The sequence below is a fragment of the Anas acuta genome, chromosome 25, assembly GCF_963932015.1.
Source record: "Anas acuta chromosome 25, bAnaAcu1.1, whole genome shotgun sequence".
NCBI classification, from domain to species: Eukaryota; Metazoa; Chordata; class Aves; order Anseriformes; family Anatidae; genus Anas; species Anas acuta.
The window spans coordinates 2138683-2157538 of NC_089003.1; the positions used below are offsets into that span (position 1 = coordinate 2138683).

Consider the following 18856-nt stretch of genomic DNA (forward strand, 5'->3'; position numbering starts at 1 on the left):
CAGCTGCCTCCTCCCCACCTAGCACCAACCCAAACCTCGCTCCAGGGCCTCTCCGAGCTCTCTCCCAGCACCAGCAAAGAGCCTAGAGCCCCCAGAGCAGCTCCGGGGGCTGTGAACCCCACTAAAACTGGGTTGGAGGAGATGCAGCAGGGCTGGAGCCCCGAGGGGAAGGCAGGTGCCCGGCTCCCCCGCTCCTGCCCAGGCACCGCTTCCCCCTTTTCCCGTGAGTCAAGCAGAAAACATAAATGAAAGGAGCGGAGGCAAATGTGCCACCCCCTCAGGCCGAGGTTCCGTGACAGAGGCAGATTCAGCACCCAGGCAGCTGACCGGGGGGGGGGGCCGGGACAGCCCCAGCACGGAGCCGCTCCCGGCCCCCGTTACTCACTGGCCGCCCGGTGCCACGCTCCTGGTGGGAGACGCGGGGTGAACTCATGCTCACGTGGAGGAATTTCCAACAAGAATTTGCTTGCAGCTTACAGCCAGGCAGGAAAGCATCCCCGCTCCACCCAGCTGCACGACTGCAGGCAGCCCTGCACCACGAGGAGGGGGTTGCGGCACCCCAACGCCATCCCCAGCTTCCCCGGGGGCAGGGTGGGGGGGCTGAGACCCTCAGAGGCAGATCCACAGCCAGGGCAGCCCCCGCTCTCCCTTTTTTTCTCTGAGAGCTCTGATTTAAACTCCCCCAGCACACAGGGCTATGGGGTCAGCAAAGGGGGGCACGGGGAGCCCCAGCAGCAAAGGTTGGGGGAGCACGGGGGACGGATCCTGCCCCTTCCACCCTCACCAGCAGCACCACGGGGACCTGCAGAGCCAGAGGCTGCACCTGAATCATCACTCAGCAGCGCCAGACCTCTGCTCATGAATCACCTGCACCCTGCGAGGAGCCCGACAGCTGCTGTGTGCTGCTAAAGCTGCGCTCGGTTCGGAGCTGACCTCAGCTCTCGGCCGGGGTGAGGGAAAAGAGCGAGCGCACATCGGCCACTTGCTCTGCCCTCCCTCCAGCGAGGTCCTGCTTCAGCCTCTGCCCCCCTTCAGGCTGAGAAAACCATCGGAAAACCAGCGAGAAACAAGGCAAAGCCTGATTCTACAAAAGGAATGAATGAAATTAGAAAACGAAAACAAAAGCAGCGGGGGCGTCTCCGTCTCTGAAAGCCCAGCACAAGGATGCCGAACACAGAGGGAAGTCCCTGGTGCCACGGCAGTCCCCGCTGCCTCCAGCTCTGCCCTCAAGCTGGGCAGCGCCCAGCCCAGCCCTGCGGTGACGGGGGGACTGTTCCGGGTGTCCCAGCCCCGTGGGTTTCCCAGCAGCTGCCCTGCTGCCTCCCCTCCCGTGGGGGCACAAGGGACGGGCTCCGCTCACAGCGCCGCGATGGCCTTGGCGGCGACACGGCGTCCCAGGGGCAGGCTGAGATCTGTGATGGCCAGGACGATCTTGGGGCTGGACATGGTGGACACTTTCACCAGTTCTGAAACCTGCAGGGGGAAAAGGAGGAACACAAATTGGCTCAGGGCAGCACGGCAGAGATGAGAGGCAGGTGGCTGGGCTCACACCAGAGCCCCAGAGCTGGCCGAGCAGGCTGGGGAGCGCACGTTTGTGAGAACCCAAAGCTTAAATCACCATCGCCCTCCTGCTTCCCCCGGAGCCAAGGCTGGGTTGTCCCCGAGTGCAGGCAGAGCCCAGGGCTGCAGGGAGCTGGGGACAGAGCTGGAGCTCATCCCTGGTCTGTCAGCACCGAGCATGGAGCCACGGGAGCAGGGAAACGGGGGGAAAACAAACAGCAGAGCCTCGTTTGCTCAAACCAGCACCTCGAGCTACCCCCAGTGCTCTCCCCATGCCCTGAACGTGCCCTCCCATCCCGTGGGGCAGCACCCGAGCACCCTGCGAGGGGGGAGAAGCGCCCCTGGGGTGGGACTCACCATGGTGAAAGGCATGAACTGCAGGATGCTGCCGCGGCTGCCCTGCTCCAGGCAGTCCACGCACTCCTCCATGAACCACTGCACGAACTGGGTGTGGGTGCCGGCCGTCTTGGCCCCCAGGATGGAGGAGATGAGCAGGAAGAGGTTTGCTGGGGAGACAGGGCAATGAATATCAGAGGCTGTGCAGGCTCAGGGAGGCCAGGGACACGGCTGGGGTGACCCGAGGCCCCTGTGTGTCCCCGCACGGCAGGACCCACCCCATAACTAGGCCCCGTGGGCAGGATCTGGCCCCACATTACCTAGCACCCTGTTCAGGGGGTCCCTCATGCTGACGGTGTGGAGCTGGGAGGCGGACAGCGAGGTGCTCATGGAGCGATCTGTTGGGGAGGAGAACGTGTGTCAGGCTGGGGGGAGCCCTCAGCTGTGCCGAGGTGCCCTCCACAGCCAGTGCTGAGCCCTCGAGAGCTCCCAGCCTCCGGGCTCTGCTCCGAGCCACCCCCCAAGAGAAGGGGAGGTTGTGGGCACGGTGCTTGGTGCCCTCCACGCTCAACGAGCACCCCGGGGATGCGCAGCAGGCTGAGGGGCTCCGCCACCATCCCGCTCTGCCCAGGCACTTGCCCGCACACGCCAGCCCCAGGCGTGACGGAGCAGCCCGGGGGGGGGCCCTCGCATCTTGGGATGTGTCACCGGGCCTCGCTCTTGCACAAGTCGCATTCATTCCGAGTCTGACCAAGTGCAACGACAGCCCCGAGGGGCGAGCGTGAGCGAGGCTCCGCGCGTGTGACTGTGCAAGCGTTGAGTGTGCCTCCCCGCCGGGGGTGTCATCGCGGCGGTGACTCGAGCCTGACGCTTCGCCGGGGCACGAGCGGAGTTACCGCACGGTCACGCTCGGGAGAAGCCAGCGGAGCGCTGCCCCCGGCCACGCAACGCCGGCGTGATCCGTCCCGTGCGTGCTGCCAGCTGGGTGGAGCGAGCCAGATGTTCAACAGCTGCACGGCAGCGCTGGAAGCTCGCTCTCGGGGCAGAATTTGAGCTAACAGAGAGCCAAGGCGTGACCGATGCACATCCCGGGCATGCCAAGGGGATCTGCGTGACCCGCGCTGAGAGGCACCGCTGGGTCCCCCCCTCCCCCTGCTTGGTGGCACCTCCTGCAGCGGGCTGGGAGGGTCAGGATCCTGAGCTAGCCCTGAAATGTAGCTGCTGACAATGCCAGCAGGACCCAAAGTGGGATGCTCTGAGGATGCTCACCGAAAAAAGCAAGCCCTCCCCCACTTTTCTCATGGAATCACGAGTTGTGCGGCTGCTGCAGGAAGCAGGATTTCCACATCGCTACAGCGAACAGCCCGAAAAAAAGTCCTGAATGTCACTGGAAAGAGGTGGAACCGCACCAAAAAGTTAAAAAAAGATAGTGATATAAAGGGAAAAGCCCACATTTCAACAGCGGCGAAACCAGCGAAAAACCACAGGTTATCACTGTGTTGAAAACTGGCAAACAAAGAACGGGGCTGGGACCAGGGCGTCAGGGTGGAACAATGACCAGGGAGCATCCTGACTCACCGCCCGGACACGAAAACGGCCTCGCTGCGTGCAGCCCTCGGGCAGGAGGACGCGGGTCCCCCCCGCCGGGGCTGTCGCAACCCGCAGCGCCGCGCCGGGGGTCACGGAGACATCCCTGAAAGGACTCATCAGCTCCACTTGCCTTGTTAATAACAGTGGAATTTCAGGATTTAGTCACAAAAAGAAACGTCACCTCTCCATCTTGCTGGGACGGTGACATCGGGGTCTCTGGTCCCGCACAGGCTGGCCAGGGGTGATGGGGTTTGAACAAAAACCTCCCCAAACCACTCATGTGTCCGGCACGGGGTTAGGTGGCACCGTCGCGGAGGGAAGGTGTAATCTCATCACCTTTCCTAAGCTGTTGTCATCAGAGAAGTCAGAAGCTTGACCTTTTGGAGCAAAAGCTCCTCGGGAACCCAACAGAACACACCAAAGTGCTCTGCATCTTCTTAAAACACCTTGTGTTGTGTCAAACGCTGCTGGGGGCCCGTCCCGGCAGCAAAGGGACTGGCAGGCACCCTGCCCACCTGCTGGCACCGGCACGAGGCTCTGGAAAGGTGGGGAGGGGAGCAAGGAGCCTCCCTGCTCCCTTCGAGAGCACTTGGCCCTCTTGGGAAGTGTTTCTGTTCCCAAGCACGTCTCACACCCAGGAATGAGTGGCACGGAGCCTTCCCCGGGAGCAGCCCTCCCCGCCCGCACTTACTGGGGCTGGAGAGGATGTTGGAGTCCTCCTCGTTGGAGCTCAGCAGGCGCATGAGCTTGGAGGGCTGCGTGTCGTCCAGCGGGAACAGGCTGATGTAGTCCTGGGGGACAAAAGGGGGTCAGCCCCAGCAGCCCCTCTGTGGGGCCCATAACCCCCCCCCCGCCCCCCCACGGGCCCTGCAGGACTGCGCTCTCGGTTCACCCCGAGTGACTCAGCCTGGGCCAGCCCCGTACGGAGCACCTCCTTACAATTCCCCCCTTTCCCAGAAAAGAGAAGGGAAATCCCTGCATCCCGAGGTCAAGGGACCAAACCTCAGACAGCCCCACGGACCTGCGTGGGGAGCCCAGTCCCAGCAGCTCCCCTCCTCCTCCCAGTCACCTCCCAGTCAGCTCCCATCCTTGGGCACACAGCGCCTCCGAGCAAACCCCACTCGGTGTCGGACGCACCTCGATATCCTCCCGGTGCCTCTTCTTCTGCCTGCTGGACGCCTGGCCCTTGTTGTGGGAGGAGTAGGAGCTCAGGGCGCACCACACGGAGAGCCTGGGGACAGAGCAGGGGTGCTGCGGAGCTGCCACCATCCCACACGGCTCGTGGTGGGAGCCAGCAGCTCCTGCCAGCCCCGTATTCGGGCCAAGGGGGCGAATTGGGGTGCTGAGCCCCTCTTGGGACAACCCAAACCCCCCGGAGCATTTCCCCATCCCCACAAACAGGCCCACGTGCCCCAAGGGGGACAACGAGCACAGCACCAGGGCTTACTTGGCCAGTGCTTTCCCCGGCGGGTCCATGAGGGTGTGCCACTTGGAGGAGTCGGTGAGCAAATTGGGCAGGATGTGACCCAGCAGGGTCAGCGTCAGCTGCTGCATGTCCAGGCAGAAGATGGCATAGAGCAGCTCCACGGCCCGCAGCGTGTGCTCCTTCCTCGTCTCCTTCAGCAGCTCCTGCGAGGCACGGGGCAGGGCTGAGGGGTTTGGGGTACAGCCAGACCCTTCCCCGCTCATCTCCTGCGCCACCAGAGCACGGGCAAGACCCGGCAGCCCTGGAGGTCGCGGCCACCTCCCTGCTGCACCCCATACCTTGACCAGGTTGTTGCAGAACCAGTAGACGCCCCCCATGTGCAGCAGGGTGTCAAAGATGTGGATGGAGCGGCTGTCCACCCAGCCTTTCTCCAGCACCTTGGTGAACATGCTGGTCAGCACCTCCTTGATGGGCTTTTTGGGGGGCAGCAGGTTCCAGTAGGGGATGGTGTCCATGCCCGTGGAGGGGAACTTGATCTGCGTGGCCGTCTGCTGCAGGACGTCGGCGCACATGTGCTCCAGGATGGAGCTCATGATCACCACGCTGTGGCCGAGAGAGAGAAAAAGAGAAAAAAAAAAACAGGATCAGGAGGGCTCTGGGAAGCAAAGGGAGGGGAAGAGGGGCCAGCACGGGGCGTGCTGCGAGCCAGGCTCACCGCTCGTTGTAGAACTGCAGCGTGTTCTCGCCGTACAGCGGGGTGGCCAGCTGCCGGATCATCTGCAGAGACTTCTCCCGCTCGTCCAAGCCCAGCATGCGGACGTGGGCCACCAGCCAGGCCACAGCGCACACTGCCATGCTGCACACCTTCCCCTTGATGTTGTCCGTGATTTTCTGCAGGAGGGGGATGGCACAGACGTGGGGACGCTGGGGTGAAGCCTGCGCATCGCCTCCCCAGGGCAGAGTCCGAGCCTTTTCCCCTCCGTGGGGTGAATCTGCCCCTGCCAACCCCACAGCCCCCAAAGGGGCGATGCCAAAAGGGCCACAGCAGTTCCCCACACAAGCCACTAAGTGGCCACTGAGCTCTGCAGTGACTGCAGCAGCATTGAGGGCAGGAGGACAGGGGAACCCAAAACTGCCCCAAACCAAGCCCTCCTCCTCCAAGCCCTGCACCCCGCTCCCACCGGACCCACCTGGATGGACTCGAAGGTGAGCACGCCGTTCTCCCAGGCGTTGAGGATCTCCAGGATGGCGGCCGAGATGCTCAGACAGGCCTCGTGCCACTTCATCTGCCTGCCGGGGAGAGAGGCAGCGGGGTCAGGCACCTGCCCAAAGCGGCTGCTCCCCTCCCAGCGCCTGCCTGCGGGCTGAGCCCTTACACCAGCTTCATCTCCGAGGAGTTGTTGAGGAGGGCGACCAAGGATTCCACCTTGGTGGAGTCGGGGCAGAAGCAGGGGTGGTCGGGGTTGAGGATTTTGCCCTCCTCGGGCATGCAGGTCAGCATCCAGGTCTCGAAGAAGGGCACCTCGCCCGCCGGGCTCGACTCCGACAGGATCACCTGCAAGGGAAACGGCCCTGGGTCTGCCCCGTGCCCTGCAGGGACCCTGCCTGGAGACCCCCAACCCCTGGGGAGGATCCCCCCCCACCCCGGGGAGCTTGTGGCTGCAGAACCAGCACAGCCCCACGGCTGCAGAGAGGCAGGCACTGGGCAGCACCAGTGCAGCACTGGTTTCCAGTCCACAGGCTGTGTCTTGCCCCCTCTCCACGGCACTGTGCCGGCACCACGGCCCCTCTCCAGTCCTGCAGCATCCCTCGGGGAGATGCCAGCACAAGGCCGGTCCCGAGGGGCTGTGAGCATGACAGCAGGGTCACCGTGCCCTGCAGAGCACAAACCATTCATCCCCCACCCCTCTGAGCCCTGCTCGGGCTCCCCAGCACCGGGGTCGGCTGCCCCACGGCTCCGGGATGCGCGGCCCAGCTGGCAGCCAGCTGCGAGCGCTCCCGGGGGGGGGGACACGAGCTGGGAATCCCGTCCGCTGCTTCCTCCCTCCAGCCCTCCGACACCCAAGGGAGGCTATTTTTGACAAAAGCTTTGCACATTTGCACATCTGTTCGGCAGCAGCTGGTCAGGAAAAAGTCGCTCCGGGCTGGGCCGGGGGCTGAGACCTCAGCAGAGAGCCCCGGGCGCATCCACTGCGGGCTGCCTCCAGCCAGGACTCCCCCTTTTTTCCCCCCCCCGGGGCTGGCCAGGCAGCCCCCCCCCACTTTGGATTTTTCCCTCCCTTCTCCCCATTCCTGGTGTTTCGGTATCGTTTCACCTCTCAGCAGATGTCGAAACGGGGAAAATTTTCATGCAACCCGAGGACCGTTTCCTGAGGGAGGCTGCGAGTTCCTCCTCTGCCAGGGGAGGGCTGACGCTCAGCTCGGCCCCCCCCCCCCACAACAGCCAGAGCCAAATTGTGCAGGGCTGGGGGGGGGCAAGGCTGGAAAAAGGCCGGGGAGATCGGAGCCAGCCCATGGTATCAAAAAGGGGGGCACAAATGAAAGTCCTGGGGAATGCTGACACCCCCGCTCCATCACTTTACATATTTCTGGCTGCGCCGGGGGGGGGGAATCGTGCCAGGCACTTCACCCACACACAGCAGGGAGCTGCCAGAGGGGCAACTGCTGGATTTGGGGACAGTGACAGGGCCCTGGGGACGGTGGCACGGCCACTAGAGGAGGCTGGAGGCTGCAGGACCGAGGCTGCCGCTCTCACGAGGTCGGTTCCCCAGCGCTGCCCCCCCCCCAGCCCCACTTCCCGGGGGTGCGGGGCGCTCACCTCCGAGCCGTAGGTCTGGGCCACGTGGCACAGCATGAGGAATGAGATGTCGAACAGCAGGGCCCGGACCGAGGCTCCCTTGGCTGGGGGGACAAGAAAAAAAGACCTCAGGGTGCTCCCGCAGCATGGGGAGGCAGACAGGAGGCCCTGCGAGCTCGGGGGCCAGGGCTCTGCCTCCTCCCGGGTTGCTTTTCTAACCCTAAGGTGTTTGCGTGGCGATGAGGGCTCCGGGGGACACGCCAGGCGCTCCCCTCACCCCTGCCTGCCCCAGTTCAGGCTCCCAGAAGAGCTTTGAGCTCCATTTGACAGCCCCAACCCAACCCCGGGCTCCCTCCTCGGTGCTGTGGAAGGTCAGAGCACTCAACGTGTTTTAATCACCACGCAAACGCAGTCAGAGTCCTTATCTCGGGCGCCGTGCTGACACATCACCCCTTCCAGGGAAGGAGCCGGGGCAGGGCCGGCCCCGAGGGGCCCCAGGGGCTGGGGACGAGGGAGCTGCTTCCCCCCCCCAGCAGGGAGCACCCTGCTTTTGGGACGGACACGCTTTTGGGACCCGAGGGGCAGCAGGAGCCCGGATCCCCGCTGGCACCCGGCCACGTGGCCGTGCCGTGCTCCTGCCTGCAGCCCCTTGCTTCCCTGGCACCGCAGCCAGCCCCAGCTTCACCCATCGGGGACCCCGTGGGACCCCAAAGTGTCCCAGCACACGGCAGGGGGGGGGGAAGCAGAGCCTGCACCACCCCACAGACGGATGCGCGCACACTTACAGCCTTCTCCGCTGATGTGCTTGGTGAACTCGTTCAGCCTGGAGGGGGCAGAGTGAGACGTTAGCATCATCACCATCGTTAGCATCACCATCGTTAGCATCACCATCGTTAGCATCTCCTCAATCAGCCCCCTCCCCATCTCCCCATCCCCCGGACAGGCAGGGACCCCAATTTTAGTGACCACGGCCGGGCCGGGCTGCACCCTGCAGTGGTGCCGTGCACCCAGCCGGGCTGGTGCTGCTCAAGGTGCCCCCCAGGGTGGGTGAGGGGGTGTCACACAGCCCCAGGCGTGCTGGGGGGGGCTCTAACCAGGACACAGGCACTGGAGGACTGCGGGCACGCACGCAGCAGCACCTTGGAGCTGGGGCTGTGCTGCAGCTTCCAAATCTCACCTGAGCCTCAAAGCAGCTTTGCTTTGATACCGTGCCCCCTTTACAAAGGAGGGGGAGTGCTGTAGGGACGGCTTCCCCAAAACCCAAGGGCTCCCCTGGATCAGACACCGGGCCAGAGGCAAATCCAGCCTCAAGCGTGGAAGGAACAGAGGAGGAAGGGTGGCACGGCCGAGCCACGCGGCTCTGGGGCAGAGGCTGGGGGCTGCCCGCTCACCCCAGCCCTCGGGGACGGAGTCAGCCAGGTGGACACTCACTTGATGAACTTCCGAGCAAAGGATTTCAGTTTTCCTGTTGCTGCTGCTGCCGCCAGCAGCAGGTCCAAGCTCTTCCCAGACAGCATGTGACCCAAGACCCCCAGCAAGCCCTCGGGGGATTTGGAGTGATCCGCATCCATGGTCTACAGAAAAAAAAAAAGAAGAAAAAAAGTAAAAAGGGAGGAAAGAAGTCACGAGGAAAGCAAGTTACAGAGCAGCAATAAAGCTCCAGCCACAGGGGCAGAGCTGACCGGCTGCCAGAGCCATCCCGTGAGGGCTCCCTGCAGGGTTGGGGGGCACCCCCGGCACCCCCAGGCTCTGTGGGGCACGGCAGCTCCCGCACAGAGCAGAGCTGCAGCAGGCAGGGGCAGCACAACCAGCAGCAAAACGTCTTCAGGAGGGAATGCAGCAGCAGGAGTGAGGCAGGGACGAGGGGAGTCCCTCAGGAGGGGGGAAATGCACGCGGGGGAGCGGCTGGGAGAACGGGCTGGGCTCGGGCTGCTGGCACCACCGACTGCATCGCGCTGCCTGGCAGCTCCTCCAGCTTCCAGGGAAGGAGGAGGGGAGCTCCAGAGCTTCAGAGCTCCGAGCTGGCACATCAGGGACTGCGACAAGGCTGGGAGCTAGAAGCTAGAAGCAGGCTCTGGGTGGTGGGCAGCACCCAGGCAGGAGGGGGACGCACCTTCAGGATGTTGGTGACGGTGGGCTCGGCCCTCAGGATGAGCCTGGGGTTGGGCTGGATGTTGGCGTTCTCGGCCGATTTCAGGTGCGGGGCGTGCTCCCTGTCCGCCATCCTGGGGACCCACAAAAAGAGGGGCGCTGAGCAGGGGGAGGGGGCGTCGCTGCCCTTCTTTCCCCACCGCCTCAGGGCAGCACCGGTGGCCACTCGGAGGGGCCAGGCTCTTCCCTGAGCTGGCTGGCACCGAAAGCAAAGCCTCAGCCCCCTCCAGGCCAGGGTGCCGGGCAGCCAGCCCTTCCTGCACCCCACAAGGAGGGTGGTGAGACCCCAAAACCCTGCTTGGTCACCCAAGCTCTGGCAGGGGCCCTACCGTTTGTCGATCAGGTTGGTCATGTTGGCCTCCGAGAGCAGCCCCTGCTTGCTGCACTCCTGCAGGAGCAGACTCATGCAGTTGCAGCTGGAAGAGAGAGAGAGGAAAAAAAAAAGGAGAGCGTGAGCCCAAGGGACGGCGTTCCCACTGCCCTGGCAGGGACACGGGGCAGGGGGGGCAAAGCAGTGGTGCCAGACCTCCCCGCCACCCCAAAAGGGCAGGACAGAGCCAGGCAATGCTTTGAAAGCCAGGCCTGGAGCCTCCCGGACATAGCGAGGACTCCCGAGCTGTCCTCCTGCCTCTGCTCCCAGCCCTCGGAGGGGGCCGCAGGGCTGGAAGCAGCTCCAGAGATCACAAAGCATCAGCGCCGCGTGAATCAGCTGTCAGACACTCGCTGCCTCGCTCATTTGGCAGCACCACAGCCTCGGGAAGAAGGAGGCAGAGCAGCAATGGAGCCTTTTGTCTTCTACTAGGAAAAGCCTCGCACGGAGCCGCCCCAGCAGCCCAGACCGCAGCTCCCCGCGGCGATGCTGGGGGCAAAAGGGGGTTGGGGGGGGGGACACAGGCTGGCCACAGGCTCGCAGTGCTGCCAGCGAGCCCAGGGCATGCAGGAACTCACTTGCATCGCTGATCGGCCGTGTCGAGCAGCGGGGTCAGCTTCAGCAGGAACTCGAAGGCGCAGTTCACGTCCTCGGTGAAATCCTGCCATGCACAGAGGCGAGCGCTCAGCTCCCAGCGCTGCTGGCACCAGCCTGCCCTTCCCTCCCAGCCCCTTTTTCCCACCCCAGCCACCCTCGCCCAGCTTTGGCCGGGCAGCAGCACAGGCAGGACAAGCACCGTCCGCTCGCACGCGACGCTGCCGACAGCTCCGAGGGCCCCCGAGCCTCACCTTGTCCCCCTGGGGATACTTCTTGAGTTTCACCAGGACCTGGGGGATCTGAAAGACACGGGGGGAGCGATGTGACCAACAGACAGGCTGCAGAGGAGCACGGCACAGGCTGAGCGTGTGTCAAAGCTTTGAATCACACGCAGATCTTTTTTGTCTGCTCACTGCTGAGCCTGGAGCTGGCTGTGGCATCCTTCAAAGGCCCCCTATTTCCCCCGCCATGTCCCAGGAAAAAAAAAGTGGGGCTGGGCTGAAAAGTGGGCTGCAGGAGGGCTGCCTGCAGGCTCAGCCATCTCACATTGTCCCAACAGGGTAAGCAGGGGCCCCCGAGGGGCACACCAGGGGTCAGGACTGGTCGCTGTGCCGGGTTTTGGTGCTGAGCAGGGCCAGGAGGGCAGGGAAAGGCAGGAGCTGGGGGCACCGGGCGCCCCCCCGGGGCTAGGTCCTACCTTCAGGAAGGTGAAGGCTGTCCACTTGAGCTCTTCCGTGCCCTCCGGGGACTCGATGAGGCCCACGAAGCAGGCCTTCCAGATCTCCAGCACGAAGAGCGGGGAGGGGATGCGCTGCGGGGCACAAGAACAGGACCCCCCCAAGTGCTGGGAGAACAATAACGCGACTCCCCCGACCGCAGCCAAGCCCTGCACCCCCTGCAAAGCTGCTGACGGGCTCACACGTCCCCCCCTCAGCTTTCCCCACGTCCTCGGACCGGGATCAGCCCCCTCCTCGCCCCGCACGGCCCTGCTCCACCTCCCCCAGGCCGCCCCGAGCGGGAGCAGGGGGTGCCACGTGTGTACCTGCATCCTCTTCACCATCATCAGCTGCTCCACCAGCGGCTGGGTCTCTCCCGTGAGGTTCATGGTGCCCTCCAGCAGCACCACGGCGTGCACGGTGGGGAAGCCGGTCTTGTTCAGCTGCTCGGAGTGAACCGAGAGCATGGTGGGGATGCTGGGAGGGGGAAAAACGATAATGCAGGGTTACTGGAGCCTTGTGGGGACGGATCCTTGCTCCTCCTGTCCCATTTTCCCTTCCCAGCCAAGCCCCAGACCTCTGTGGTCACCACAGGGGATTGTCCCCTGCCCTGCACGAGAGCCTTTGGGCACGTCCAAGTCCCCTTGCCACACCTCAGGGCCTGGAAGCACCTCCTGGGGCACACAGAACAGCTCTGCCCACGCTGGAGCAGCTGAGGGATGGCCCCAGGAACCTTGTAGGATTCCTTGGTGGCAGGTCACCAGTCCCTGTCCCCTACTCCAGGGTTTCTCGCAGCCCCAGCCCACTGCCAGCACAGGAGCCAGAGCTGGAAAGGGACAGGAAGGCAGGGAGCCAGCGTGGGGAGAGGCAGGAGGAGGGTTCAGCCCCCTTTTACCCTCCAAGCCCACGAGGACAGCGGCGCGGAGCTACCTCTTGATGAGGGAGATGCAGTCGTCAGCCTGGCTTCGCAGGGGGGAGTTGCTGAGGCTGCTCAGGCTCTCCCCCAGCTTGACGAGGGACTGCTCCACGCTGCTCCACGAGGCTGCGGAGAGAGGACAGGCGTTGGTTGGAGGGGGACGGGGACAGGATGAGGAGCCAGCAGCCTGGCTCTGACACACAGAGGGCTGCAGTCTGCACACCTCTGCACACCCGGGCTCAGGGGGGGCTGCGTGCAAGCCAGCAGCTCCCTGGCACGGCCTCTTGGCCAGGCACGGGGACAGAGAGGAGGCGCGGGGCTGTGCCAGGAGGGCTGGCAGAGCTCAGGACCCGCCGCGCGCCCGGGAACGGCTCCCGCAGCCTTGGCATTAATTCTGCTCCTCTGCCAAGGGCAGCGAGGAGGGGAGGGGGCAGGGGGTGGCACGGAGCCAAGGAGGAGACGGTGACAGCAACGGGGCTGCGAGCCGCAGGGACAATGCGGCAGGAGCTGGGCAGGGGGAAGGGGAGGTGGCAGCTCCCCGGGACCAGGGGCAGGGACGTACAGGTCTCCTCCAGCTTGGCGATGTGGATCAGGGCACGGTTCTTGGTGCTGCCCAGCATTTTCTCCAGCCGCTCCAAACACATCTTCAGCTGGTTCTCGGCTGCCGCTTGCTCCAGCGCCTCCTTCACCTTCTCGGCGTAGAAGGCGGCGCAGTGCAGGAGCCAGATGAGGGCACTCATCAGCGCCCGGCACAGCCCAATGCACTCCTCGGCCTTGCCGTGGCAGCTGGCAAGGGGAGAAAACAGAATCGTGCTCACCCTGGGCCAAGCTACGGCCCCAATGAGCCCAAGGCATGGAAACAGGGCACCCTGGGGATCCAAACCATGTCCCACGCGCCCAGCCCGGCGTGCCCGGCTCCCCCACTGCAGACCTCAACCCGCTCAGCCCACGAGCTTCTCCCCCACGCCAGGGGAAATAAAAATAAAAGCCTGCCCAGCGCAGGCTCCTCTCTGGCCACTCAACTGCAGGGAAACTTTCCAAGCCTGTAATCAAATTATCTTGCTAAGAGAGGCTGAGCGCTGATCAATGCAAAAAGAGGTGAGCGCTTTCCCCTCCTGATGCACAAATCATCGGGGCCAGAAGTTTTGATCAAATTAAGCGGAGGATCAGATTAGGCAGGCACTGGATTAAGCGGCCAGCTCCGCAGTTGGCCAGCAACAGCTCCTTGTTAACATCTGCGCCTGATGCACATTCATCGCTGCCGCTTCCATCTCGTGTAATTGAAGAGCTGCTACCTTCAGCCTCCCGCCCGCCCACACCGCGCCGGCCTCCCAGAAGAGGCTGGCAGGGGTTAACAGGAAGATTTCTCAGCTTTCTATAAAAGTTTTTTTTTTTTTTTTTTGTGGCCTGAATTGTCTGGTCTCCCCTGGGCCCTGCGACACCAGCGGAAGAGCACGAAGCAAAACAAGGCAGCTGCACGCAGCGCCTGGGGCAGCGCGGGCAGGACGGAGAGCGCTGGCAACCGGGGCCCTGGGAAGCCGCCGAGGCCACACAAGAGAAACAAAACAGAGAAGGGACAGAAACCCACGGGCTGCAGGGCTCACACCCACCCCTACCCACCCGAGCCGGGCAGGAGTGTCGTGGCAGAAGCCTCAGCCCCACAGTTGGGGGGGTTTCAGACCCCCTCCTGCTCTGCCCACGCTGGCACTCGCACGGCATCCCAGCCCGGGGCAGCAGCTTGGGAACGGAGCCGGAGGGGGAATAGGGCCAAGGTGGGCACCCCAAGATCAGTTTGGGGCTCGTGGGGGTCACGGCAGGGCTGTGCTGTACCTGAGGCGGTCGCAGAACATGTCCATGATCTCCAGCAGCGACTGCACGCACAGGTCCCGGGAGAAGTCATCGAACTGCAGCAGGGAACAAGGAGGGATTTCAGAAGGGAGGGAGGAGGAAAAAGGGGGTGCCGGGCTGCAGCACTTCCAAAAAATCGGGCGTGGGACACCCAAACAAACAGAAACAGGGTCAGGGCTGTCCCTTGGCCGGGTTGTGGCCATCCGGGGTGGCCAAAAGCACCGGGAGCGCGGGGCAGCGGGGACCGGGCTGCGTTTTGTGAGCCGCCCTCCCCGAGGAGCCGCAGGGGCCCGGAGCTCCGTTTGCAGCCCCCCGCTGAGGCAGCAGAGGCTCGGTGCCAGCCCCCCGCGCCCACCCCCGGCTCGGCGGGGCTTGGCAACGAGCTCCAACAGCCCGGCTGGCCGCGGGGACGGCAGAGGCGCCGCTGACATCTCGGCGGAGCAGATGGGGCCGCCCTGCCGGGCCGGAGCTGGCCCGCGGGTCTGCGCCGAGCCCACGCTGCTCTGAAGGAGGAAGCTGCTGCCGTCAAGGTCAGCGCTTCTCCGACGGGCAGAGCCAGGCCGTACGCTGCCTCTGCCACCCCGACAGCCCTGGAGGGGTGTGGGCCCTGCCCAGGGGCTCCCCGAAATCGCTGTCGGGTGCGGAGCCCCAAAATGACGCCACGCGGCCGCCGGCGCTTTGCTCGTCTTTGTGAGCGCAAAGAGGGGGGAGGAAAATTGTTCCCCCCTCTCTGTAACTCTCCCTAAAAACCTGGGGGTGCTGTGATGAGGCGCAGGGAGGGTAGAGGGCTTGATGCAGCCCACGGAGCAGCCCCAAACACCGAGCAGCCGCGTTTCTGGGGTGTCCTCATCCCCCTCACAGTGGCACGGGGACACCCAGCAGCTCGGGAAGCCGCTCCCAGCACCCAGGTGGGATTTACACAAAGGTGCCGTGGGGCAGGAGCCCACCAGGCGCCCCACACGAGGTTTTAGCCCCCACAAAGCGTGGTTGTGCCTGGAAGCACCAGCAGGGCTGTCCCCAGAGGGCCACGACGGGGCTGGCGCGCTGCTGACTCAGCGCAGGCTGTCACTTTCCACTTGACCTATATTCGGGGAGAGCGGCGGGGCAGGAAAAGGATCCGCGGGTCTCAGGTAAAGAGAAAAACCCTCGGGGAGCAGCTGGCGGAGCCGTACCTTGCTGATGGCCATCAGCACCGTGGAATAGGACACCATCTAGGAAGGAAGCAGAGAGAGAGAGAGAGCCCGGGTGGGCGCCGCCGCGCTCGTTGCTGAGGAACGGCGAGCTCAGGGCACGGCCCCGGGGCGCTGACCCGACACAAATCCCCTCAGACAGCTCAGGGTGAGCGCTGCCTCGTCTCACACAAACTTCAGGCAACGTTAAAATGCTGCACAGAGGCAGCGTGGAGGCTCTCAGGGCAACGATCCCCACCCCACACGCAGCAGGCAGCAATATTTACGGAAATCTCCCCGCCCGGGGCACCCACCGAGCCCCCTTCCTCCCCGTCTCAGGCAGGGGTGATGCCTGCGGGGTGCAGACGGGACTTTTGGGGTGTGTGCCCGCCACCCCCGGGCTCTCTGGCTGCTATTTGGGGCCGCGAGGTGACAGCCAGCAGCCTCTGCGGCGCGGGGAGGGCGATTACCTGCGAGCTGATAGCGTACTTCAGGTAGGACAGGATGAGGGGGTTCGGCGACGGCCCGATCATCGCCTGCTCCAGCAGCGCCTCTGCAAGAAAAGAACGGGGCCAGGTGGCAGAAACCTCGGTACCCACGACAGCTCTGCCCTAAAATCAAAAGAATCCTCAACCTTTCTGCTTTTTCCTGAATAACTCAGCTCTCCCAGGCACCCCGGGTTCAAACCAGCCCCTGCTGCTCTCCAAAAACGTTCCCTTTCCTCCCACGTCGTGCCCGGGTTGGGGGGGCTCAGGCAGCTGCCAGCACGCGGCTCCGGGCACCCCACAAACGGCCCCATTTGGCCAGGATGAGCCCCACAAGGCTGGCGGCCGGCCAGGGAGGCTGGAGGGGCTCTGCCCACCCCATCTGCTCAGCCGAGCTTGAGCGCGGGATGCACCTCCCAAAAATCCAGCCCGGGGCTGCAGGCACAGGCTCAAAGTAGGTCAAGGCAGGCGGCCCCCCCAAAAAAAAGGTGGCACCGAGCCGGGTCCCGGCTATAGGAGACACCCGGGGGGGCTGGTGGAAGGCTGCAAATAGGGCCAGAAGGGCTGCTGGTGGCCGTCCCCTCCCCGCTGGCTCAGGGGGTGCCAGGAGGAGTTGGCCGCATGCTGGTGCCCACCGCAGGCGTTGTCAGCGCACATTTGCCGAGCCCGGCCGTGATTCGGGCCGCCCGTGCCAGGTTTTTCGGCTTTTGTAGTCGAAATCTGAAAGGCGTGAGGGTTGGGGAGGGGGCAGCCCGTTCCTAAAACGGGCAGAAAAGGCTGGAAAATCTTTAAACCGCGCGGCACCGCGGGCACCGGCTGGAAGGGCTCGGGGCAAACGCCCTTGGGTAGGGACAAGGAAAAGAAATCCCGATAAGCAGGGGCGGGAAGGGGCCTTTTTGGGGGGTGGGGGCAGCGCCAGGCCCCTCGGTGGGGGAAACTGAGGCACAGAGCCCAGTGCCTGTCCCCATCCCCTGGTCCCCCCAGCCTACCCCCAGCCCCCTTTCCCCATCTCCCCCAGTCTTCCCCCACCCCCCAGCCCACCCCCAGCCCCTTCCCCATCCCCATCCCTGTCCCCAAAGCCCCTTCCCCGCCCCCCAAACCCCTTCCCCATCTCCCCCAGCCTTCCCCTGCCCCCTGAGCCCACTCCCAGCCCCCTTCCCTGTCCCTCCAGTCTTCCCCCAGCCCCCCCAGTGCCCCCAGCCCTGTCCCTGTCCCCAAAGCCCCTTCCCCATTCCCCCCCCCGCCCCTCCAGCCTGCCCCCAGCCCCTTCCCCATCCCTGTCCCCAAAGCCCATTCCCCACCCCTGTCCTCCCAGCCCCTTCCCCGCTCCCCCACCCCCCCTTACCTCAGCCCCCCATCCTTCCCCAGGCCCCCCCAGCCCCCCAGCCCACCCCCAGCCCTTTCCCCATCCCCGTCCCTATCCCCAAAGCCCCTTCCCCGTCCCCCCCCCCACCCCCCTAGCCTTCCCCCACCCCCCCCAAACCCCCCAGCCTACCCCCAGCCCCCTTTCCCCGTCCCCCCCAGCCTTCCCCTAACCCCCCCAGCCCCCCCTCAGCCCCTTCCCCACCCCTGTCCCCATCCCCCCAGCCCCTTCCCTACCCCCCCACCCCCCCCTCACCCCCCAGCCCCTCCCCCACCCCCCAGGCCTACCCCCACCCCCCTTCCCCCATCCCCTCAGCCTTCCCCCGTCCCCCCTAGCCCCCCCTCACCCCCACCCCCTCACACCCCCCCACCCCCCCCCTCACCCCCCACCCCCCCCACCTGCCAGGTTGAGGATGTCCCAGGTCGCCCCCCGGGGGAAGAAGCGCCTCATGTTGACGGCCCACTGGTAGTCGCTCCAGCGCTCCTTCCAGGCCTGCAGCAGGGCCTGCTTCAGGTTCACCACCTTCATGGTGCCGTGGGGGGGGGAGGTGGTCCCGGGGGGGTCCCACAGCCGGTACCGGGGGGGGGGGGGGGTGGAGGGGGGGAGGCCCCGAGCCTGCGGCCGCCGCCGCCCCTCAGCGGCTGGGCACCGCCATCTTGGCGCCCGCCAGCAAGCCGCGCGCTGATTGGGCGGCGGGGGGCGGTGGGGCGCGGGGGCTGCTGGGAGATGTAGTTCTTTTGATGGGGGGGGTAAAGCGGTGTGCATCTGGGCGTGCAAGCACGGGGGGTGCAAGCAGGGCTGCAAACGTGCAGGGTCTGAAGGTGTGCAAGCACCGCGTGCAAAGGCGTGGGGTGTGCACACGGGGGGTGCAAACACAGGGTGGGCGTGCAACAGCAGCAGTGCAGCAGGGACGTGCGTGTGTGCACGTGCAAGGGTGTGCACGGGTGTGCATGGGTGTGCAAGGGTGTGCATGGGTGTGCAAGGGTTTGCAAGGATATGCAAGAGTGTGCACGGGTGTGCACAGGTGTGCACGGATGTTCATGGGTGTGCAAGGATATTCACGGGTGTGCACGGCTGTGCAAGAGTGTGCAAGGGTGTTCAAGGATGTGCAAAGGTGTGCAAGGGTGTGCACGGCTCCTGGGGGTGTGCACGCTTTGTTGTGCACAGGGCTCCGTGCACACGCGTGTGAGTTCGTGTGCAGACAAGCAGGGGGCTGCCTGCGTGTGCAGGGACACGCGTGACGCGTGTGCGTGTGCAAGTGTGCAGGTGTGCACAGCCCCCCCGTGCACACTCGGCCCCCCCCGCGCCCCCCCAGCCGTGCCCGCACCCCCCCGCCTTGGCAGCACCCCGCAGCAGCCGCCCCCTCCCCGGCTGCGCCAAAACCAGCCCAAAAACACCCGATTCCCGCCGCCCATCGCCATGGGCAACGGGCAGATGGGGAGTGGGTGCCGGGGGGGGGGGCTGCACACTAAGGGGGGGGGGGGCCCTGAGCCCCTCACCCCCCCCCATTGAATCCCCATCAGCAGGGCAAA

General features: G+C 65.0%; 1 protein-coding gene across 1 annotated transcript; it reads right to left on the reverse strand.

Moving 5' to 3' along the window:
- Positions 1-1082: 1082 nt before the first annotated feature.
- On the reverse strand, positions 1083-17883 carry MED24 (mediator complex subunit 24). The gene is made up of 25 exons (XM_068661198.1): positions 17723-17883; positions 15947-16029; positions 15480-15518; positions 14290-14363; positions 13022-13245; positions 12474-12585; positions 11870-12020; positions 11525-11638; positions 11079-11126; positions 10809-10891; positions 10190-10276; positions 9823-9934; positions 9141-9283; positions 8495-8532; positions 7731-7813; positions 6289-6467; positions 6103-6202; positions 5628-5803; positions 5251-5515; positions 4934-5115; positions 4624-4717; positions 4178-4277; positions 2217-2294; positions 1918-2066; positions 1083-1473 (listed from the first exon to the last, which is right to left on the reverse strand). The coding sequence occupies exons 1-25, from the start codon at positions 17850-17852 to the stop codon at positions 1357-1359; spliced, it is 2961 nt and encodes a 986-aa protein (XP_068517299.1). The 5' UTR covers positions 17853-17883; the 3' UTR covers positions 1083-1356.
- Between the last annotated feature and the right edge of the window lie 973 nt (positions 17884-18856).

Bases quoted from the DNA above. Each gene is read 5' to 3' on its own strand.
- MED24 (XM_068661198.1), bottom strand. From the start codon at position 17,852: ATGAAGGTGGTGAACCTGAAGCAGGCCCTGCTGCAGGCCTGGAAGGAG. The intron at 14,364-15,479 runs GTACGGCTCCGC...TCCCTGCTGCAG, and splicing joins TGCTGATGGCCATCAGCAAG to TTCGATGACTTCTCCCGGGA. The intron at 1,474-1,917 runs GTGAGTCCCACC...TTCCCCCTGCAG, and splicing joins AGTTCATGCCTTTCACCATG to GTTTCAGAACTGGTGAAAGT.